Genomic DNA, 24,580 nt, shown 5'->3' on the forward strand with positions numbered 1-24,580 from the left:
GTTTTTATGGTTGAGGGAAGATGGATTTTGATGGTCTTAAAAGGGGTTAGGAATGCATCTGTGAGTTGTACTGTACAAGTGTTAATATGACGGTAACTATAACTACCAATCGGTGTCAGAAGGTGTACACGTCACTGAAAGCTGATATTTGATGTCGTAAATATGTTCTAAGGTGCATTATTGAGTTGTAAGGTACAAGTAAGAAGAGCAAAGTCAGCATAAATGATGTTAGCACACTGTACAAGTCATCGAAGCTTTTGTCAAATGAGAGTTCACTTTGAACTTTGTTTACTGTTTAGGTTGTCGACATTTTATTTTGGGTGTTTGGATGTGTAGTTCGTATTTAATTAGTGATTTTAAATTGAAATTAATTGGTTATTAAAGGTTTGGTAAGTTGTTTTTAATTTTGGTTTGAGTAAATTTTATTTTTAGTCTCTATATGATTTTTCCAATTTTAGTCTAAAACTCTTGTAATTTTGGTTATTATTTGAGATTTTTGTAATGTTTTTTCATTCCAAATAAAATGAATATATTTTTCGGACCAATAAATTATAAAAAGAAAAAAATCGTTATTTTACTTGGAATAGAGTAAAAAAAAACGATATAAGAACGGAACAAAATTTGAAAGGAAAAAAAAAACTATAATGGATTAAAAATGTAGATTACTCTTAGTTATTTAATTATTTCAAATTAATTTATCCTTTGTCACATAAAAAAACACTAAGATATTTATATTTTTATCATGAAAAATAATTGTTTGAAAGAAAAACCACATTTTTTTTAAGAATATATTGATAAATAATATGAAAAAATATATGACCATGCATGGTAGATCATTTTTTCTTCATATTTTAAAATACTTGCATAATATAAAAGGTGTTTCTATTAATTCTTTTAAAAAAAAAAAAATCATAATTTTTCCAACACTGTGTATCTTTACAACAATTCCAAAAAATACAAGTGCATCCAAATACTATTATCTTCTACGATCCATTCTAGTAATAAAATTATGTGATTATGATTGTTCATATATGGTATGATCGCTTTCATATTACACATGCACACATCACCTTAAATTATATGGTGCAACTAACTACAACAATACTTGAATTGCAACATGGACCATGGTTCAATATTCAAATCTAACCACCCATCATATGAACCCGACATCGGTTAACCGGGTCGGCCCACCATGGAATAAGAAGTAACATGATTTTGAAATTGTGGGACATGAATCATTATGAAAGAATTGGAAATAAATTAAGAAGGGAGAAAAAGACAAATTTGGTAATAAATGAGGGACTTGATCAAAGAATCGAAAGATTGTAAACTTGTTAATAAATTGCACATAGTTTTGCAAGGTTGGTGCTTGACATATCCATGTGGGTGTAACCCTGGTTGATCTTTGTAACCACATGGCCCCATTCCCACATTTAACCATTGTACCTTTTGTCATTGACATTTGTACTACAAAATTTATAATTTTTAGGTGTTATTTCAGAAATTAATTATGGGATTGCATGTCTCACCTTATTTAATATGAGAAAAATATGGTTTAAGGAACATGGTATAAAATACATTATGTGTTTTAAATATGCTGTATATTTATATTATTTGGACATTTTCTTGATTTGTGTATATCCTTCTTGCATAAAGGGTTTATGCTAATCTTCATCTTATCGGATGTCCCTTAACATTCAAGTCATGTTTATTTGGGCTAAATGAAAAAAAAAAAACTATAACACATTTTTATTTACTTGTATATTCTAGCATCAACTCTTAATATACTTCGAAAAATCTATCTACTAATAGATGTGATACTTTTTGCATTTAAATGATGGTTTTATATGGATAAGTTTTCCTAAGTATAATAATTTTTTATAACAACATAATAAATCGCTACTATAACCAAATCAATACAAACACATTACAATTTTTCGCATTTGATTGGTTTTGTTCCCATTTTCTTAAACGTCTTATTACAATTTTGTAAAAAAAAAATGTTACAATAATAAAAAATACAGAAACTACATTGCTATTTCTTCAATCTTGCCCTAATAAATAACTATACATTTTCAATACAAAAATATTAAAGTAAACCACAATTTTAGTCCCTGTAGCATACCATCTGTTTCGGTTTTGATAAGCGTGTTACCATATGTAAAATTACTATTTTACCCTTGTTATACGAAAACTTTATTGGTAACTGGAGGATTGACCCTACAAACCTCAGCATTGAAACCGGAATCCATAAAAAACAAAAGCCAAGCGCGCTGCTGTTCAGAAACCCGATCTCTCGGCCCTTTAACTTCAACAAGCTTAGCCTCACCACTATAATCGGAATGAAACCGCCAGAGTAACAAATCCGGCATGCCACTAGACCAACTCCGGTAATCCTGCGCCAGGTGGCCACAGATGGACGCCAGACAACCGCCACCTATGCATGACACAACCGCTCGAAGCTCAGTCAACAAGTGTCTGTTCCAGTTAACGCAACGACAGGCTGTCCCGAAATGCAACTCCCATGAAGTTATCAACATCTCTTCACCCATTCCTTGTTGGATTTTTTTCAGTAGAGATTCTATAATGTTTTTCCTTGAGTCATAAAAACAGTCCGTTTCCAAATCTAAAGGTGATGTTTGAAATCTGGTGAGAAAGACATTTGCCACGTCAGCAAAGATAGCATCCCACATAAGAATCCCGAAAACAGTTAGCCAAATCCCACTTTCTGAATGAACTCCTTTCCAATAACCACCTTCTTCTCCTGCGTAATACTGTAAAGCAAGCTCCTCCACCCCACATTGTTCTCCATCTTCTCCATAAAACCGGCTTTTTGTTCCGGTTTTACAATTTAGTGGCCTGCCTTCAACATGAACCTCTGGAATCTTCCGTTTGATGGAGTCTGAAAAGCTTGGAACTTTCCATCTTCTTGGTGGTTTTCCTAACCGGAGCACCCGTCTTTGTAATGATACTTTTGACCCGGCCCGAACCCATGGGTCATCCAACCCGGTTTCAGCAACGGATAGGCTCTCGTTGACCCGACCCAGATGCTCCAAATCAGTGGAAAGTCTCAATGTCCAATACCCTCTTCTTCTATCATTACGAAAGTTAAGTAGTAGGCGTTTCAGCAAGTTAACAGCATCATTGTACCTGAGTGAAAGTAAATTAATCACATATGAAATGCTATGCAACCAACTTTAGTAATAGATGAAAAAGACCATTTTGCCCTTACCTACGTTCAGACTCAAGAAAGGAAACACCTAATAAAACCACCTTGGAGTAAACCCATGAAGCAGAAAAGCATTGAAAAGGTGCAGATGAATTTTTGGAGGTTTGAATGGATATATGTGAATCAGATATTGCAATACACTTTAAGACCATTGATGAGTTATTTTCTTCGAGAGATTCATCCATGATTTGTGCAACTTCAAGTGCCTGTTGACATCTTACAAATTATAGATTAATAAAGGCTACAGGATATTTGAAATAAGTGATAATATTGTTATATTTGTAGTGTTACCTTTTCATAAGATAGTAGATCATTTCGGTTGGAGAAAATATGGTCAGTGATGACACAATTGTAAGTTGGATACTTGACAATTCCCAAATCCACAAGTAAAAATGCTGACAGATCTTGTTCCCCATTACAGAAGAAAAGCCTCTGCATGGAAACAACTTAAGAAGTTAGGGTGTGTTTGGTTGGATGGAATGGAATGAAAAAGAAACAGGAATGGAATGAGTGATTACGTTCCTAACATGAGAGCATAGTAGTTAGTACACTACCTCAACACGCCAAATCAGCAAATCAGCTGCTGAAGAAATACGTATGCAAAGCCCTGTTTTTTCCAACATTATTTTCTTTAACAATGACCTACAGTATAAAGGATACATGATTGATGATTATGATTAATATAAGAAAGTAATTAACATAAACAGAGATGAGAACTTGAAAATTGAAATGAAACAATCACAAGACCTTGATTTATCCCCATATGATGAAAGAAGTGCAGAAATAGAATCATGTTTGCGTGGACTTTGACTGTGTTTCTGAAAGATAATTAGATTTATCAGATATTTAAATGTGAAAAGATGATCAAAAAAATATCTTTTTATATGTATTAAGTGATAAGAATATATGGCCCATATCTGTCCACACAGTGATTCTTTTCCTGTGTGGTCATCAGAAGCCAATAGATAAATTTAGGAGCATAACTACAGTATCAACCAAATTTAGGAGGAACCTTCTAGAATGCTCCATCAAGATATAATTTTAGGAAGAAAAAAAAGGTGTTTGATTACTAAATCCAGCTTTGAAATAATGCAAACCTTTTTAATCAAAGATAACATTTCCCTCAGCTCACCAACATTGAGGAGATTCAAGATTCTTTCAAAATCATCTTTATGTAATTCACTTGTGGTTTCAGTGGAACAAACATAACCTCCTGCTGCATGATGAAAAGATAAACAATCTCATCAAGATCATATACATTTGAATTTTAGCCTTATGTAAAATTATTTCAATACAAAGTTAAATTACCAGAGAGTTCATTCACTGCTGATTGGTGATCCAATATTTCAGCATAAGATATATTAGACATCCGAAACCATGGACCTGGAGTAAGAAATATAGATATTATATATATATATATATATATATATATATATATATATATATATATATTATATTATATCTGCAGAGTTTGCAAATTACTGAAATCCATAATAATAATAATAGGACATGATGATCTAATGTTTAAAGGAGATATAAAGTGACACCTTTTCGTGTATAAAGACGAATAAAGAGCTTTTGGCTATCATTAGAAAGCAGAAGGAAATTTTCTGCAAACAGAAAACATACATAAGGAAATATTAGTATGAGATTCCACATAAACATGGACATGTATAGATGATACAAAGTATGATATAGGTACCTAAAAGGGTCTTTTCATCATGTGTGAAAACATGAGGAGTTGTCCTCAAAACCTCTTGTAGCAATAGGCAAAAGTTTTGTTGGTACTTCATGCCAGGAGGGGATTCCTCACTTAATCTGACAGTGGCTAAAACTTGTTGACATAATGACTTATAGAGTTTAACTTTTTCGCCTTCTATTTCACTATAAGGAATCTTTTCTTGACACCAAATCTGAATTGGAACAGCAGCATGAGAGTGTTCAGGAACAGACATAATACGACCCTGTAATAAATCCCATAGTTAAAAAAGACACTTCATTTAGCAAAATATCGGTAGCATTCGAGGGATATTCTGTTATACCTCAAAGGTCAAGCCAAATGTGTCCATTAGTTTTGACAGATGTTCAGCTAGCTCTCGAGGTATATAACCAAGCACTTTATTACATCCAGATTCTGCAGAAAGAACCTGGATCAAAAGCCATGTGATTCTTTAATCATTTGCAGGACATTTGAAATCATACTGTAACCAATACATTAAATAGATTAACTAACCTTAATGGCATTGGGGTCCTTAGAATTTTCAGGATCTCTACAGAAGGTAATATTTGTTTCTGTATGTAATTCCCCTTCGTCACCAAACTTTCTGCCAACAATGAAGGTTGCAAGAATCTTCCCAGATATGTCATCATCCAAGTCACCACTCTCATTTTCAGAGGCCTCAATCTCAGAAACCAATGAAGGAGAGTTGACTATTCCACCATTATTTACAGTGTCATCATTCACTGAGATTTTGGCTGAACCATCTATATTCACAAGTGAAGCATTGTCTGAACTTGAAGATGACTCATATATGATACTGCCAGTTTCCTCAGTATCAACCTCAATTAATTCTGTTATATCTTTAACATCACTGGTAATGTTGGACTTTGTATCATCCGATTTGGTCAGGCAAGCTTGGACCTTTGATCTGGGAGAGAAGTTGAACTGGAGAAGTGTCTGCTGGCTTAATTTTCGTTTGGTCCCTCTTGTTAAACATGCATCTAAAACCAGATGCATCTGTAAGATTCCATTAGAGTGCAAATGTGTAAAACAAACTAAAAACTCGTCAAGATAAGATTTTCCAAGATCATAGAACATATTAAGCTTACAATAATGATATATAAACCAATAAACAAACACTAGAATGCATAGGCCATTTAAACCAGTAATGAAACGTCGCTCTACGGATTATGCCTATGAAGTGAATAAAGGTGATCATAAGGAAGAAATTCACGAAAGAACATGTTAATCCAGAAATACTCAAATGTAAGCTGGACTGCAGGCATACCTAAATGAGAGTTGATCATGTACTCTTCTCCTCGAACCTTATTCCCGCAAACCGGACAAGTAACCTTATCGGAACCCGAAGTCCCCGCCAAATTGTCATTACGTTCCTCTGACAAATCTTCTGCTCCATTTTCAACTTTCACGAGACTCGAAGATAACTGAAAATCAAAACAAACAGAATCCGATCATAATATCGCATACATTAGTATAGTATAACCAATAACCATCATGTATGACTGATTATGAAGAAAACTGAAAAAGACGAACCTGAATGGGGTCTGACAGAAGAGATTGACGATTTGGGAGGAATCGTCGGCGCTTGCCGATTAATCTGATCAAACTTTCATGTCCGGTAAGCATCGTTCGATTACTATTTGACTTTGACCTAATTTTCATCTACTTCCCTCTTTTTTGCTCGAACAAAGATACCTGTGAATTTATTTGGGCGTCTTCATCCCGCCAAATCGAGGTAATGTTCAGGTGAGCTAAGGCGTATGCTTGCTTCTGTGTTACCGCTCTTGCTTTTCTTTTTTCTTCAAAATACATTCGACATAATTAAAAGAATATTGGTAAATGTGGTTGTCCACTTGGCCCATTTAGTATGGAGTACTAGTTCCATTTGGGTTAGCCCATTTTGTACCAAATTTTGTTATGATTCAGGAATAAATTCTAAACGAAATTTTCATTTTAAAAAAAAATATATAAAAATAGTAATAGAACGAATCAAGAAGTATTTTAAAAATATATTTTACCCAGCTTGATTATTTTTTATTGAAATTTATAATAACAATATTAACCTAATATATGGATCTAGAGTTAGCACTATCAAGATCGGTTTTAGACTATTATATGGAACTTTGTTTCCATTACTTCCATCCTCAACAATAAAAAGATGTTTGAGAGAAAAACCCTTTTGTTTATTGTAGTTACACACCAAAAATTGAAGATTAAAATTAAAGAAAATGATGGAAGAGGCATGTGTAAGCGTGATGGAAGAGGGGTCACAATTATGACCATCAATTCAATAGGACCAAATTAGAACACTCTAATCGAAGTCGACTGACATGCAGCAATGCGATGAGGTTAGGTCTCCCCGACAGAGGAAGGCATAAGTCATGGATGCCCGAAGTGCATGGTGACGAAGTCATGAAATAAGAAATTTGCATCTTCTTCATTGCTATTTGTTTTCTTGGAAAGTTGCAACATGATCTTGTCTTAGAGTGTTGATCGATGGAAAATAGATGCGGTGGAGATATATGGAAGCAGAGAAGTTGTGGGAAACTTAATATTAGAAGGAATTTATTCTTCAACATGGTGGTAAATGAAGCAAGAAGAGACATAATGAAGAAATGGCGTGAGAAAAGAGAAATTGACTCAGTTTGTTTGAGGCAGTGTAAAGGAGGCAAGCAATTGACGCCGCATAAGTCAAGAACAGTGAAGGCGGTCTTTCTATTAGTGGATGGAAACAACTCACATTATTGTTTTTTTGTTTGTTTGTTTTTTGTTTAAATCCACGTATGAGATCACAATGTGATGAGGGTGAGGGAAGGATGAAGGAGGCAAGTAGGTGGCTAGAGAAAGCTCCTCAATGACGTGTATAGGTTACCGTTCAAAAGGTCTTGCATATAGGGGGTGTGTGTGTGTGTGTGTATATATATATATATATATATATATATATATATATATATATATATATATATATATATATATATGGGTTAGGTTATTTTGTTTCTAGTAACTATTGTGTGCCAGAATGCATAGATCTGGACCATTGGATGGAATATAATCAAAGATCATAATCTGAGGGTCTATGATTGTAGAATATAATAACATATACCATATAATCACACAAATTTGAGCATAAGGGAATTTTAGTCAATTAACCTATATTAAAAAAGGAAATTTTCGAATTTTTAGGGATAATTAATTCCTTTATTTTTAAAAAGCTGAATGTTTTAAATTAATTTAAAATTAAAAATCCGAATTTATTCTATCAAAATGATAAAATTTTAACTAGAGGTGGTAAAAATTGACATGACGCGAAACCCGACACGAATCCGACACGAAATAAACGGGTTTGGGTAAGATATTTCAACCCGTTTAAATAAACGGGTCGACACGACACGACACGAAAATTAAATGGGTAAGGTTAGGGTTGAGAATTTCAACTCGAATATGACTCGAAAATGACCCGTTTATTTATATGCAAGTTTTTTGAATTATTTAAATAAACTAGAAAGCTACAAAACCAAAAGCATAAGCAAAAGAAAACCTTCGAATTGAATTGTTTTGTAATGTTGAAATAACTTAGCCGTCTAGATCAAGATTTCATTTCAGTTTCTCCATTCTCTCCCAAACTACCCAGTCTCTTTCACCACTCTCACATCCTCATGACTTTGTCATCCGCCTCCCCAAATCTCACTCTTTTAATTTTGTCATCTAAACTTGCTATGGTTTCATCTATTCTGCCTCAAAACAATTAGTTTTTCATTTCCGCTACCAAACTCCTACTCTTTCAACATGCTCAACCTTTTAACCTCACATGACACGACATATTTCAAGGTATAGCCCTAACCCGAAACCCAACACGAACTCAACACGAAAGTAAACGGGTTGACACGACACGACACGTTAATTAAATGGGTCGGGTTAGGGTCAAGCACTTTCAACCCGTTTAGTGTTTCGACACGACACGAACCCGACACGACACGACACGATTGCCACCTCTAATTTTAACCATAAACTAGTAAATATATTTTTCGATTTTATTCTGTCAGAATGATAAAATATCAACCATAAACTAGTAAATACATTATGAAAGAATACACAAAATCGATTCTTGAACTAATAATATACCAAATAATTACATTGTATGATTATGATTCATTGAATAACAACAAACATTCTGAAAAAATAACAAGTATATTTCTTAAAAAATAACAACATTCTTAAACAATGAGCGTGATAATTCTTTAATCTATTCTTCAAGCCTTTCTCACCATGTCTTCAAGCCATTCTTCAAGCCAATCTATCATAAATTCATTGTCAAGTAATTTGTAGTGATACACTTGTGTTTGCATTCTGATATGAAAAAAAAATGAAGAATAAATTTCAGAGTTCATTTTTAGAGAACAATCATTATAAAAGAATAAAATTAAAGCTTCCCTATCTTTTTTGGTTGTGTAGGTCTGATCAACTTGCAAAATTACATGTGAAGAATATTTCCCTTCTTCATTTTGAAAGAATAGTAACCTTCTTCAAACTAAAGCCCTCTTTATTCTAAAATAATATTGCCCTCATTCTGAAAGAATTTTCAGGTTAACATTAATTTGGTAAAGCAAACAAGTTATATTACTGTAAGTGACAATCAAAAATTATAAAGTTTGAAACCATTTAAAGCTAAGGTTTGCAAACCTTTAAGAAATAAGTAAAGGGGGACGCAGAGTGTACAATCAGCCGGAGCTAGTAAGTAAACCCCAAAATACCATATAGTTATTTGATTATATGATATGTTAGAACAACATGCTAGTACTAGGCTAGGGATCTTCAGGAATTGCATGATAGAATTGCCTGATTACATGATGTCTGTTAGCCTAGGGTTTTCCTTGTATGAGATTGACATCATTATTGTAGTTGCTTATGTATGCATCACAACTGTATTGAACATTCGAAAGTCTATAGGGTCCAGTGTTATGTATGGCTAGCATACATTAGTGCTACAGGGTTGGTGGAAGTTTCAAGGGTGGGTTGCGAGAGGCCCGAAGGCTAATTATGAGATAGTTATTCCTCTAGGGGTGAGGATTGAGCATTCTCTATGTTTATGTATATGGATAGGGTGGTGTAGTGATACTCGAGACAAATATGGGTAGGTGTGGAAGGTAGTATGGGCCCGTACTACTGAAAGCATAGGACCCATACACGTAGCAATGAAGGTTTAGATCAGTTTGGCATGTACTGTTGTTTGTCGCTAGACGCGTTAACTAAGGTGGAACGGAGTCGTCAACAGGTTTGTCGTTCCTTCTCTAGCGGGTTGAGCGGGATGCAAGAATGATGAAGCCGGAACTGATTCACCAAACCGAGAATCTTTCCCTCTATGGTCTCTACTATTTCTCTAGTATCAAAAGATTTACAATATGTCACTTGAATTGAATAAGGTGAAGAAATAGAAACCTTAAATCGAATAAAGAGAAAAAGTGTGTGTTATTCCATATATATATATATATATATATATATATATATATATATATATAGTGATATTAGGTTATGTCATAATCTAGAACATGTATGCATTTTGCCCATAGAATCCATTTGGCCATATATATATATATATATATATATATATATATATATATATATATATATATATATATATATATATATATATATATATATATATATATATATATAGCTAGGTTCAAGTATTTTAACTAATTTTTATGTGGATGTGTGGACAATGTTATTTTATGAGAATTACTAAGAGAATAAGTTGATTACCAATACGAATACGTTCAACCTTACAAAAATATCATCATTTTCATGCATTCTCGCTAATTATTATTTATTTTTATTCTCACACATCGTTTTTTACTCATTTTCATTCTGACATAATATAACTCAATAAACATTCTGACAACATTCTGACAGAAATGACAATAATAATAATAAGTGTATAGTAACCTTATAGACGATTTAATCAGTGAGAATGTGTGTTAATGACAATAGTTATGTAAGATTAAACGTATTTATATTATCAAACAACATATTTTCATTATCATTCTTAGAGAATAACATTGTCCATACGTCTGCACAATAATTTGTTAGAATAGAACAACCTAAGCCTATATATATATATATATATATTAGAGGTGGCAATTATTGACACGACACGACAAAAATACACAACACGAAACGAAATTGGGATGAAATTGAAATTCGAATTCGTGTTCATGTCAAGTGTAAAAAACACGAATTCGTGTCGTATCGTGTCGTGTTCGTGTTCAAAAGTCAACACGAAATTGACACGATGTAGCATTTATTTGTTGTGTTATGTATGATTAAATATTAATTAAATAAACTAATTGTTTTATTATGTTATATTTGTTGTGTCGTGTCGTGTTTTAATTGGTTCGTTTTTGTTTTAGTTAAAAAAAACAGGAAATCGTCATTATATATATATATATATATATATATATATATATATATATATATATATATATATATATATATATATATATATATATATATATATATATATATATATATATATATTCAGGTTCATTTGAGACCATTCAAATTTTGTGAGACCGTGAAACCAAATCTAAAAATAATTTTAAAATGCAAAATAAATGGAAAAATCCAAAAATTCTTTTTTTAAATATTATTTTCGGAACTTGAATTAATTAAAAAAAAATAAAAAATAAAAAAATCCTTTTTTTTTTTTGAAAAATACGTGAAATAGTCTAATAGAATATTACACTGACATATTCTAAAAAATAATTTTAAAATGCAAAATAAATGGAAAAATCTAAAAATTCTTTTTTTTTTTAAATATTATTTTCGAAACTTGAATTATCTAAACATAATTTAAAAAATAAAAAAATCCCGTTTTTTTGAAAAGTACGTGAAATATTCTAATAGAATATTACACTGTACATATTGTAAAAAATAATTTTAAAATGCAAAATAAATGGAAAAATCCAAAAAAAAAAAAATTTAAATATTATTTTCGGAACTGAATTAACTAAAAAAATAAAAAATATAAATAAAAAAAATAAAAAAATGTGTCTCACGATCTCACAAAATTAGACCGTCTCAAATGAACTTTACCCTATATATATATATATATATATATATATATATATATATATATATATATATATATATATATATATATATATATATATATATAATACATGGTTTATAAGCTATGTTACTTATTTTATTAAAATAGTGAATCAAAACCAAATATAATGATCTAAGTTTTTATAGATTTATAATTTAGAACTTTTGGGAAATCACAGAAGTACAAAACAAGGATAGGGTACGTACTATCACGTGATTCGTGTTTCTATTTAATTTAAAAGGTTTGCAGGTAAGTAGGTAGTATATCTAGGTGTCTCAACCCGAAATGGAAACTGCATAATTCTACTTTTCTCATGTTTTACTTGTATAGAAATTTGTTTTTCTTTATCATATGGTGAAAGAGAGCTTTTACAGTGAATCCGTCGCTTGTTTATGTTTCATATATATGTTTCTTCTTCCTTTTAAACCTTGTTAATCCTTCCATTTTTATCCTGGTTACTTTCGAAAAAAAAAGATAATTACACATCAAGAAAACAACCAAGCATAATGTATTTATGTTTCTTTGTTTTGTATTTTAGGTCACATTTACTTATTTAGAGCTTGTTGTTCGACCATAGCTACAACCAACAACTTTAATAGCTAGAGAAGGACGATAATGGGACCTAACTCATGTAAACTCGAATGAGATGAGATCTCATGGAGTGATGGAATTATATTGTCTTGATTGTTGGAATAGGTGGTCTCGAAAAATATAGTTACAGTTTATGTGCAAGAGAGGTGGTGCCAAATGCAGATCTTGGAAATTTAAATTATTGGTTTGTTTTGTTTTGATCAAACTAATATTAGAAAAAAATCATGTTATATCTTCTCCTGACATGATTTTTTTTAGAATGTCAGTGGTGCAACAGTGTATCTTCGTGCCACCATGGCACCTAGTCACGAAGATCCAAGATCGAAACATCTCCAAGGTGAATAACCACCCCAATCTTTGTATCCAGTTTCTCTTTGTAGGGCTTTATGCATAATTTCATTGTTATATCTTAGTTTGTACACCTAGATTTGCATATAATTAATACTGTATTTCTTTCTGATTATGTTTATTGTTAGTGATTTGGCTACAAGATTGAAGCACTTGTTCCCAAACTCTTCAAGACTCATCCTATGTTCTTGAATCAGTCTCGCTGAAGACCACGTAGAAGGACGAAACCCTAGTTTTTCAAAACGACAGTAAATTCAGTGCGACTTCCCTCTCGAATGACGACGACATAGTTACATCCCGCTCGAATGACAACGATGACGACAACATAACCCCATCTTTCTATTTTCTTTGTATAAACCTGAAATTTGACTGTTGTTGTCGCCCAAACAAAGTTGCATAATGTGTTATTCTACAAAATCACCGCGTTAATTTGATATATATATATGTAAAATTCTTTTCAAAAAAGTTTACTCCTATTTTAGGTCAATTATATTTTATTCGGTTATTTCACCCTACATATTTTTTGTCAAAAAGATTAGAACTTTATTCTTTTTTATAAATTTATATATTAATATTTAGTAATTAGTATTACAATAAATTTAAAACAATTTCAACAAAATACTAACATGTTATATAACTTTTGTCTATATTATAAAATAAGTGGATAGATGTGTAGTTAAATAAACTTGGTACTACTTCAAATATTTCAAGTTACTACTCATTTTCCACCTTTAATCTTATTCATCCTTGGCATCAACAACTCTATCGTCTTTACATATCACCTCGTTTCTATCTTGTACGGGAACACCCGGCGGCGGACGCAGACTGTTTTAATAGGGGTGTCCATCGTACTTCAAGCGGATGCACCTAATAGAAAAAAAAAATTACACTGCATACCGGAAATTGAACAGTGGCCCAGAACCCTAAATGCCCCACTAAGGTCCACCACTGGGAACACCCTAGCATAATCATGGTGATTATTCGGCACAATCAACACCTAACCGATACCAAATTCAGAATTCGCTACAACATGTACCTTATGTTGAATCAATATTAGATTCTTTGAAAGTATCTGCTATTGGGATGGAAATTTTGTTTGTTTTTTTTTTTTTTTAAATTAGAAGATATTTTATGGCAAGAAATGGTATTGTCTCGGTACGACCCTAAGGTTTACCTTGTAACCATAGCATTTTGTAATGTAACCTTGACAACATACATATCACAAATCACATTTTACAATTCCAAAAAATTCCATTTCTAAATAGATGTTGAAGACTCATCATGTCTACAAAAACATAACACACATTTCAACTTATATCTAGCATCATCGATTAGAGCATTTGATTGCATTCAATACCCATTTTTACACCATCACTTTGTTTATAAAGATCAACAACATTACATTGATTTCGTCTCCTTAAATCTTGAAATAATTTGTTTTAAGAACTAAGAACTATTAATACCACCCACAAGAAAGATTAAGTCTCAAATTTATGCCAACTATTAAATCCTATCACAAAAGCTTCACCATCACTTCTATTTATAACAACAAAAGCACACAATTTTATTTTCTTTTATACTATACTCCAACCAATAACCTTATACATATAGAGATTTTACTAACAACATAACAAGTTTTCATATAATTAATTCTCAAATCTCAACATAACAACATACTTACAAAGCCATTAACAATCATCACCAAGGCTCTAAACATTTTTCTTCACTCCCAACTACAGAAACAAACTTGTTAGACCAAAATTCTCCTCCCTCATCTTCATCATCATCATCATCATCTTCATCATCATCATCATCATCATCATCATCAAATAAGTCATCCAAACTATCCACAACATCATCATCATCATCATCAATCTCATCAACACTCTCATAATCTCCATTGATTTCTCTACTTCCATAACTAAAATCATTCTTAACCTCATTCCTTCTCTCTCTCCTCATCCTTTTCCCTTCCCTAACCAAATCCATTAACAAATCTTTCATCATCAACAACTCATCTTTTTTCAAAAGTTTACCATCATCATCATACCCTTCCACAAGAAAAACCGAATCCCTATCCCCCTTCAAACTCACATAAAAAAGCTCGGGGTGCCTCAACAACATACCCCTCAACTTATTTGGCAACCCAAACTCTTTCCTAAAATGAGTCAAATGGTCAACTAAAGTCCGCTTCTCAACCATCATACCTAACACCTCCCTCACCACATCACAACCTCTCTTCTCTGCTTTCAAAGATTCTTTTGGAAACTCTCCAACTTTTGTTCGATAAGGACACACGTCTTTTATCTCTCTAAACTTAATCAAAAACTGTTCTTGATGTCTTTTCACATTACGCCCTTTTCGTAGTCTCAATCGATTAAACTTCAAAGGTCTATCTACAATCAACCCAAGAGGTTTGACTTCCGGAATCGGTAGAGGGTTGACCAGGTCAATGTCACATGACACAAGCTCAAGTGCACGCCCATATGACGTGTCAACAGTTTTAAACTTTTCAGGGTATTGATTACAGAGTCTAGAACGGAAGTTAGAAGGGAGGCCAAGATCAGGGGCAATGTGGACTAATTTTGATAGAAGTAGTCTTTGATGAGAAGAGAGCATGAGAAGTTTTTGAAGTTTGTTGGCTAAAGAGTCTGACATGGCAGTTTTGAGGTTAGATTCTTGAATTGCAAGAGAAGATGCAGATGGAGTGAGACGTACACAGAGTTGTGGGAGTGTTTTTGTGGCGTTTAATGGTGTTGAAGGTAAAGGGATAGTGAAGAGTTCGAAAATGGTGGGGTAACGATGGATCATGGAGAGAAGGGATCGTGGTTTTGAGAGAGATAGGTAGGATCGACATTTGCCTAGGATGTGAAGTGGCATGTAGTGTTTTGGTTTTGAAAGGAGTAAAGTTTTGAGCTTTTGAACAAATCGGATCTTGTTTTGCTTTACTACATGGTAGTCGAGTGATGGGTCGCGAACATGTTTGATGGATGCAGTGATTGTAAAAGATAGGTTTTGTGGTTTCTGTATCTTGTTATGATTTCTGTTCCAGAAAGAATGAGAAGGGAGGAAATCTGATTTGAGAGAAATCGGGGATTTATCATGCGTATATGATAAAGCATGCGATAGAGATAATTCCATATTTAAGTTATGTAAAATCCTGCAAAAGGTGAAAAAATAGAGTGTCAAAGATATAAACAGCGATTTATAAGTGAAGTACGTGAGTGAGGATTTTCGTCGAACACATGGTGGGCAGTTAACCAATCAAACCCATAGCTTTAAAAAACCATTTTAAAGCATCGAGATAAAGTTGTTGGTAGTTTACAATTACGAAACTCATGGGACTAATCTTGTAAAATAGTTTATAGGTGATGAACTTACAGGTGATAAGAGCTTGAAAACCCCTGGTCGATTGAGATTTTCTGTAATTCTTCCACCCGACTGATAATAATTCGCAAAATCGCAGATGGTTCAGTAGTTACCAAGAGAAACCAGATAAATTTAGCATCTTTTTGGGAAAAAGATGTAGACGAGAAAGAAAACAAAACAGATATCGGACTACAAACGCTTTTATCAAAACAAACGAGATATTGTTCTTCTGAAACCAAAAAAAAAAATGAAAAATGCGTTTGCCGGGAGTCGAACCCGGGTCTATTGCTTGGAAGGCAATTATCCTAACCGTTGGACTACAAACGCTACATTGTTTGTTTTGGTGTTCTATCTATATATCCTTATACTTGGAGTTAGATTTGAATAGTAGAAAGTTTATTCTCTCTGATTTTAGTGTTTGTTATGTCGGTTATAAGATAAAATTATGTTCTAAAGATTTTACAAAGATAAAACAGACTATAATAACCGATATAACTTCATAAAATGATTATATAATGCCTAGTTGCAGTTATAGTTACTTGTTATCGGATTTAGAGAGTTTTATGTTGATTTATTCTAGATTTCTCTTACAAGTCACTTTGATTTACTTCTTGCCTTCTTTGCAGGTTAGCGGTTGTTTAATGACAGAGGTCGTCTTGAGATGCAGTCGTTTTACTACCTATTAAAACACGACTGTCGACATTTATATACTCTAACTCATTTCAATAAGATGCGTGATGTTTTTTTGGTGGTGTTGTTTTTGGAATTATAAACGAGTATTCAGAATGTACAATTCAACACATTATGGTGCTTATGTGTATTTTTTTTTTCCATGTTAAATGATTGAATGAATGATAAAAAATTTCTTAGAGTGTTGTATATATGATGTTTGTTTATTTCGTATGTTGGTTGAACTGAATGAATGATAACAAAAAATTATCATTTTACTATAGCTTTTCAAAGAAGCAAAATTTTATAATAATCATCAATTTTAAAGTGAGATGTGTTATGAGAAAAAAATAAAGAAAATATGTAAGTAGTTAGCGTCTTAATACATCAAGCCAAGGCTTAACTCGTTAAATTATTTTGTCCAAATGAAGTAAAAAAACATGTGTGAACATTCATATTAAACATTCGATTCATTAAAGATCATTAAGCGAACAAAAAAAACTTAGAAGAATAAACAAAATAATAAAAATAAAACAAAATTGATTATTTATAAAATTAAGTGATCATCTTTCACTTTAATCATGTAAGTATGCAATACTTATGCATATATAATGTATAATAGTAGATTATGTTGATGAAAACTTTATTTATCAGATTCTAATTCTTAAAATCATTACCATTGTCTTTGACCAATTGTATTTCCCTTTTTTTTTTTTTTTTTTTTTTACAAGACAAATGATTCATCTAAAACAAAATAACAAAATATAATAGCTTCATCAATCAATTGTTTTAGAAGATTGTCGTTGACCAAAAATTATGATCATGTTTGTAGATCAAATGGTTGAAAGTAATTCGAACTTTGCTATGATAAATACAATTTCATTTCTTTATGTTTTTCTCTATCAAATACACCATTATTCCTACTTATTTCAAGAGTAAATCACAATTGTTGCCATAATTGATCTAAACTGTACTTCAGCTGTTATTTTTTTTAAACCAACAAAAACTAACAAGTAGCTAGAAAAACATTACAAAAAGTTCAAAGGGTATTTATTTTAACCATATAATCCAATCTAAAGAAACCTTACGATTTCCATTAGCGAACCATGAAAAAGAGAAATCTTTAATGGAATCCACAATGACTCTTTTCCAAATCTCTACCAGTTGGAACACCATGCTATTTCTAAAAAAGCCCGCAATGTAAAGAAACCTTACGTATGTTGCTTGTTACTAAAACATAAAAATTTACATCTAATGTTTTGACGACACATAAATGATTAATCGCACCAAACAATTTAAAGGGTAAAAAACTAAATTCGGTGTGCTTTATTGTTCGTCACATTTCATCAACCACCTTGTAAGCATCAATCCTAAAAATTGGACATATAATGAAATCGCAATATATGATGTTGCAATAGAAATAAATAAAGTTTGATTTTATAATAGACAAATACATAAAAATTACATTGCTGTTCCTTGTATTTAGTCCGATATATATATATATATATATATATATATATATATATATATATATATATATATATATATATATATATATATATATATATATATATATATATATATATATATATATATATATATATAAACAACAAAGCGTGCTTCTAGTCATAAAAGTTGGCAATCATACAGGAAAATTAAGGGAAACACTTGAATCCATCTAATATCATTGTCTTTTTGTCTTCCCAACACCTATAAATGTTACAATCTTGACACAACATTCTATCCGAGAATTATCTGAAAATCCACGTTATAACTTAAAAATTAAAGTGAGTTATGAACTTGCCATTTTCTACCTTCTAAAAACCTAAAATTCTTGTATTTTTATTCGTTGGGGCATTTCATCGAACACCTTGTATACATTCATCCAAAAACTTACCAAACACCCAACATTAACTATATCTTCACGATAAAAACCAAAAATATACATAAATATAAAAGAGCATAGTGGATTTCATCTACACTATATTATAATCGTCTTCGCACCACCTATAAAAAAACTACAACACCCCTGGCGCTTAAGCTTAAAATTCTACCCACGTAGAATCATATCTGAAAAAATCTACATTATAACTTAAAAAGTGGGTTATAACTTATAACTTATAATCTTATAATCACCTACCTGATCGATACCCCTTTCCCACTTTCTATCTGATAAATTTATAATTTACAGTGTCTCGTATGGCGTGTTGATCTGACATCAGCGAAAAAGTTCAGGGAAAGACCACATAATAAACTTGGCAAAAATATCTGTTTCCAGAAACTCTATGTGAGCAGCTCGACCAATTATGGTGTTCAAGTTTCTTCCTTGTAATGAGATATCGAAGTTCACATCACATCGCATGAACATTCTTTGTTCAGAAGATGGAGATCGGATTTGATCTAAGCAGTTGTTGAGCATCTCGTGGAAAATTTTCCCTTTTTTTGAGTAGTCTCCTGATGACGTTTGACACATCTCCATTCGCGCAGAATGATATGGAACGTAACCATCCTGTATAAAAATCGAGTAAAATTACAAATTCGGTCCCTATACTTTACTTAAACATCCAAGTTCAGTCCAAATTCCAAAACTCCCTCAAAAAGTTCGCATTTTATTGCAGATATGGTCCCTGTGTTTTACATAATATTGCCTTTGGTAAAGCACAAGGACCAAAGTTGTAATTTACTCTTTTTTTTTTGGTAGAATACCTGAGGAGAAGAGAGAAGGAGTATGTTCTTGAAATACTCCAACGTCTTTTGCTGAAAGTAAAACAAGGAATTAGAATCATGAAAACTAAAAAGAAAATATGTTTTTTTTATGTACCTTGGAAAGTTTGTAGAAGAAAGTGTTTTCAAGATCAATATCATCAGTGAAAGTGAGCTGATGAATGCAACGTGTGTTCTTAAGCTTCTTCAAAAGCCATAATCCAGAATTGAAAAGAGAATTTGAACTATACAGATACCCTAAATGTGGGCCCGAAACTGACACATATGTATGCAGGTATCTATGGTATGGCTCCATGATGCTCTCTACAAATTTCAATTATATAAAAAGAATTGCCACGTCAGCATGTGGAGAATGACATTTCCAATGTGTATATAAATTATAATATTGTTTACCTGAAAGTGCAGTTCTAATGATGACATTTCCAATGGAGTGGCCCACAAAGCTGAGTTTAACATCTTTTAAGCCACCAGATCTTGAGGCTTTATCCATTTTCTTTTTAACAAAAGCAATCACTTCTTTAGCTAATCTTAATCCCATGTCCCTAAAGTCTTCAGATGTTTTATCTTCATTCACTTCAGACATTAGAAACTCAAGTTTTGGATCTATTAAAAGCCATTGATTCCTTACAAGGCGTAAATCCAAATGATGCCCCTGTTTATTTTTTTCATCTCAGTTGGAATGGAATCACAAAAGAATGGAATGGAATGGAATCAAACAGGGTACCTGAAAACCATGAACAAACACAGCAATCTTCAAAACACGTCCTTTTTGATGATTGGTGGAAATTCTTGAATCATTTTCTTGAAGAACACCATTAGTAGTAGCTTTTTGATCCATATTTCTGAAGTAAGAATTTCCACTAGGTGAACGCAATGGTGCATTTACAACACGTTCTACTATTATAATTGGTATACGTGAGGGATCTCCAAAAATATAAAGATCTTGAATTGAACAACTGTTTATCTGCATACATTTAAAAAAAAAATTATAATTTCAACATAAAAAATAACTCAAAAAACACCAGCTCACCCTCATTTGTGCAATACTACGTCGATGTAGCTCAGCTCTCATTGCTGCAGCCTCAGAAGGCTAAAAATGGACAGCAAAACAATTCAATAACATGTTTCATGTTTGTAATTTTTGATAAGTGAAAACGGGTGTGAGATAAATTACATCTTCGGTTATCTTTCTGAGAACAGGGACAGTGCCACGTGGACCTTTGTATGCTGAGTCATCAACCTCGTTTCTGATTGGTTGGAGAGGCATTTCAACTTTGGAGTACACCATCCATATTGACCACTCAGCTCTACGATCAATACCCCATTGATTACGCAAATGGTCTAAAATTTTTGCTTTGTTAGCCCTGTTGTGGAATAAAAGATAAGATTGTGATAAATAATTAAATATACTCATAAGAAAAAGGACAAAATTGGAAAAAGAAAAGAAAAGCAAACCTGTGAAACTTGAGAAATGTACTCCATAAGTAGAGAATTTGGTCTCCAAGGGAATGAAAAAGACGATAGAGTTCATCGTTTTGTAGGGTGTAAAGATAATCACTCTGCGTATCAATGGATCCATTTGGAATCTGTTTAAAATATAAGATGAATAAGTATAAGACATAATTTAAAGAACAAGTGAAGAAAGTCACAAACCTTAGAAACATTAGGAGACTCTGTTTCACTTTCATCATGTTGTGAAGTGAAACCACTTAAATCAATTGTTTGATTTATTGCTTTACTAAGATTTTTTAGCTCTTGAAGTAAATTTGCACGTGAAATTAAAAATGCCTTCACAAGCAAAACCTGTTTCAGTAGCATGATTATAATTTTATCAGTATATCGAAAATTCTCTAAATATTTTATATAATCAAGAATGTAGAAAATGCATACACGCTTTTCCTTGTCATACTTGTTGTCACTGGAAGCTTCTTCATGACTAAGAGAATTGCTGCGACTACAAAAAACATTAATAATTTAAATTCAGAAAGAAAAATCGATTTTGTGGATTGAAAATCAAAACTTCTAACCAACCTTGGTGTCTTCATGGTATGAACACCACCTTTTAGTAAGCTGATGTGGACAGTTGTATCAACAAGCACAGCATGGAAAGCATCAAAATGAACAGGACAATATGAATGTAGTCCAAGAAGAGCTTTTGGTGGAATTCTGAATTCATGAACTGCAGCAGGGGTTACTTCCAAAGAGTCCTGCATATTGGAGCTGAAGATGGAGCATTAAAAACACTATATCCAGTCAAATATTAGAATCACTATAGTATTAATAAAGAAGTAATGTATTGTGTGCTAACCCAATCTCCAAAACAGGTGTATACAGCAGCTCAAATTTCAGAATTACAGCAGATGTGATTGGACCCTGAAGATTGTAGGTGATCATCATTGGCAAGATAACATGTAGAAGACAGAACTTCTCTCCTACATTTACTAATTTAACCACAGTGAGAGAGGGAGAAAGAGAGAGAGAGACCTCAAATTTACCAAGAGATAAGTTGAAAGCTATCATGACTGATAGAAGAATATCCTGTCTTGCATATCGAATCTTGAAAGGTTGTGATGAAAAGCTATGGTCTGTGTCATCAATCTTCCATACTCCCAATACATTATCAGAACCAAGATCAGGAGCTGTAGTTCATATAAAATGTTGCGTGATATTAGTTTTGAGGCTGGAAATAGCTTAATAAAAGTTAACAGGTCAAAGATAATTGCGTAGATACCATCGTATTGAACCACTCTTGAAGGAGTTCCCAGAGAAGATGCATAGTCGCTATCTTCCCATCTCATGGTAATCTTGATCTGATACCACCTGTAAAAAAAACATAGCAGATTTGAATCTGGTGTCGATCAAATAATGCTTTCCGGTTACAACATTGAGCTAAAATCTAATCCAACTTCATGATAAGTAATAAAATTACAAAAAAGTTGTTTGTTGTAGATCGAAATTCAAAAAAAATGAACTGAAAAGTACTGGGTTTGAGATCAAAGTCAGAGTGCAGCTTTTTTCGAAAAGGGAAGTACTTCCATGGATTGATCCGATGGAAAGAGAATAACTTTAGCAAAAAATATGAAGTGATAATACATTAATCGTTACCCTTGCTGAAATAGGTCTAGGTTATGAAACCTATGGATATAAATTGCAACTTCGTGAACGGCTTCCAACATTGACTTGCGATTTCGAGTTCTTGAATTATTGTAGTTATGATGTTCCCTAGGTAGAGACAAGCGCTTCGCATCGACCTTCGGTTTAGGTGTTCTCTGTTGATTGAAACCAGCTATGAACCATTTAAGACGGCGGAACATAACTGATGATGATATCTACGGGATTCAGTGTGATTAGCATCCCTTCGATAAATTGTCCCCCAAATAATAAAAACTAAAAAAAACCCTAAATTTAAGATTTCTGAAATATGAAACAAATTAAACAGAAGGCTAAAATGATTTTGAAGTTTTCGGAGGGTTTTGGAGACGAGATCGTGAAGCAGACGACGGCGCCGACGAGAATCGAGGAGTCCGGCCGGCGAAGAAGGAAGACCTTGGTCTGCTCACGGGAAGAAATTGATCAAATCTGAGAGTGACTGGTTTATTGGGAAATTAATTTCAATATATTCGGAATTAATTATAATTTAAATAATAGTAGTTTGAAAAAAAACCTGGCATCATAAATGATAACAAAAGCAAGAATCCTTTGCCATGATATTGTTCCATAAACATATATAACACACAATGACACAATAATTAAAGTGAAGCTATGTAGATCTACAATGACATATTGCAATTTCAAGTTATTTCTAATGAATTGATCATTTAACATTTTTTTTTCTATTATTAAGTTTAAATAAATAAATAACCAGCTAAATAAAAGTAGATTAAATTGGTTGAAAAAAAAATTGAAATGTTTTTTTTTAATTTATATAGATTTTAAAATTGTTTTATCCTTTTAATTTGTATTATTGTTATTATCATATTTAAAATAATGATTATTTTTAAAAATAAATAATTGGAAAACAAGACAAAATGTGTCTCGTTTGATTTGATTTTTAGGCATAAGCACCCATCGTGATATTCGTGGGTTAAAGTTTTCAAACGACTAAATGATGCTTCGTGTAACATTTTAATTCAATAATTGGAATTGCCTTTTTATAAAAAAAAAAAAATTGTATCTAGAAGAAAACTTTTTTGAGTAGAGTACCAAAATTTCAAAAATAATTCTCATATTTTCTCTTACCTAGCAATCTATATCGTTTTTATGCTCGGATAACCACAACAAAAGAAATCATCTAACAATACTATAAAAATAAATTGTTTCTTAAACTTAGACCGTAGAAATAATATTGCATTTTGGTACGTCCAAAGAACTCAAATAACCACAATAAAGATAAAATCAATAATCATCATTTTCAATCTCGTCACTAGTTCCTAGGGACGGACGCAAGATTTGGTAGTAGGTGTTGCCGGTAAGTAGAAAAAAGAAAATAAAATCGAAAAATTTACACTGCATACAGAAAAAGCAAGGGTTGTCGGTGCTACTACGGGCGCCCAAAAAGAACCGTCCCTGCTAGTCCCGTGTCACTCCAATTCACCATATTCACCACATAAATAAAAACCGGAAGATCTAAATCCAATCACTTAGCCATCCAATTCCAAATTTACACTACTAACGAACATTGAGAAAAAAAAAAGTGAAATAGTCTCCAAATGGCAAATAGGACACAAAGTTGAGTCCAAATACAAGCCTCTGTCTTCTAGCTTCGTTCTGACCAGAAGAAGCTCCAATCTTAATCAGGACG

The 24,580-nt window shown here is 32.4% G+C and overlaps 3 protein-coding genes and 1 non-coding gene across 7 annotated transcripts; all 4 read right to left on the bottom strand.

The window, feature by feature from the left end:
• Window positions 1–1,933: 1,933 nt before the first annotated feature.
• Window positions 1,934–6,689, bottom strand: LOC145037792 (zinc ion binding/nucleic acid binding/hydrolase). Of its 3 annotated transcripts, none has more exons than XM_078986524.1 (13): window positions 6,504–6,689; window positions 6,238–6,394; window positions 5,463–5,950; window positions 5,272–5,376; window positions 4,932–5,193; window positions 4,777–4,839; window positions 4,538–4,612; window positions 4,327–4,442; window positions 3,977–4,047; window positions 3,784–3,871; window positions 3,521–3,661; window positions 3,233–3,435; window positions 1,934–3,150 (listed from the first exon to the last, which is right to left on the bottom strand). In XM_078986524.1, exons 1-13 carry the CDS (start codon window positions 6,630–6,632, stop codon window positions 2,184–2,186), a joined length of 2,865 nt encoding a protein of 954 aa, XP_078842650.1. In that variant the 5' UTR covers window positions 6,633–6,689; the 3' UTR covers window positions 1,934–2,183. The 3 variants fall into 3 exon arrangements, with proteins under 3 accessions (XP_078842650.1, XP_078842643.1, XP_078842658.1); XM_078986517.1 differs by having other exon boundaries at window positions 4,327–4,445; window positions 6,504–6,688; XM_078986532.1 differs by lacking the exon at window positions 6,504–6,689 and having other exon boundaries at window positions 4,327–4,445; window positions 5,463–5,966; window positions 6,238–6,393.
• A 7,942-nt stretch (window positions 6,690–14,631) lies between these two features.
• On the bottom strand, window positions 14,632–18,231 carry EMB1692 (Ubiquitin carboxyl-terminal hydrolase family protein). The gene is made up of 4 exons (XM_078966172.1): window positions 18,139–18,231; window positions 17,733–17,799; window positions 16,399–16,615; window positions 14,632–16,177 (listed from the first exon to the last, which is right to left on the bottom strand). Exons 1-4 carry the CDS (start codon window positions 18,229–18,231, stop codon window positions 14,716–14,718), a joined length of 1,839 nt encoding a protein of 612 aa, XP_078822298.1. The 3' UTR covers window positions 14,632–14,715.
• TRNAG-UCC (transfer RNA glycine (anticodon UCC)) lies at window positions 16,642–16,713 on the bottom strand. The gene has a single exon. It is a non-coding gene; the product is annotated as a tRNA-Gly (tRNA).
• A 745-nt stretch (window positions 18,232–18,976) lies between the features above and the next one.
• Window positions 18,977–23,413, bottom strand: LOC145037812 (uncharacterized). Of its 2 annotated transcripts, none has more exons than XM_078986544.1 (15): window positions 22,885–23,413; window positions 22,511–22,599; window positions 22,264–22,418; window positions 22,088–22,152; window positions 21,811–21,999; window positions 21,670–21,727; window positions 21,433–21,582; window positions 21,235–21,365; window positions 20,954–21,143; window positions 20,810–20,869; window positions 20,504–20,743; window positions 20,173–20,431; window positions 19,877–20,082; window positions 19,762–19,812; window positions 18,977–19,564 (listed from the first exon to the last, which is right to left on the bottom strand). In XM_078986544.1, exons 1-15 carry the CDS (start codon window positions 23,091–23,093, stop codon window positions 19,274–19,276), a joined length of 2,343 nt encoding a protein of 780 aa, XP_078842670.1. In that variant the 5' UTR covers window positions 23,094–23,413; the 3' UTR covers window positions 18,977–19,273. The 2 variants fall into 2 exon arrangements, with proteins under 2 accessions (XP_078842670.1, XP_078842666.1); XM_078986540.1 differs by having other exon boundaries at window positions 21,670–21,733; window positions 22,885–23,412.
• Window positions 23,414–24,580: the final 1,167 nt, after the last annotated feature.

Source organism: Lactuca saligna, chromosome 1 (genome assembly GCF_052625555.1).
Source record: "Lactuca saligna cultivar CGN05327 chromosome 1, ASM5262555v1, whole genome shotgun sequence".
In the NCBI taxonomy this organism is placed as follows: Eukaryota; Viridiplantae; Streptophyta; class Magnoliopsida; order Asterales; family Asteraceae; genus Lactuca; species Lactuca saligna.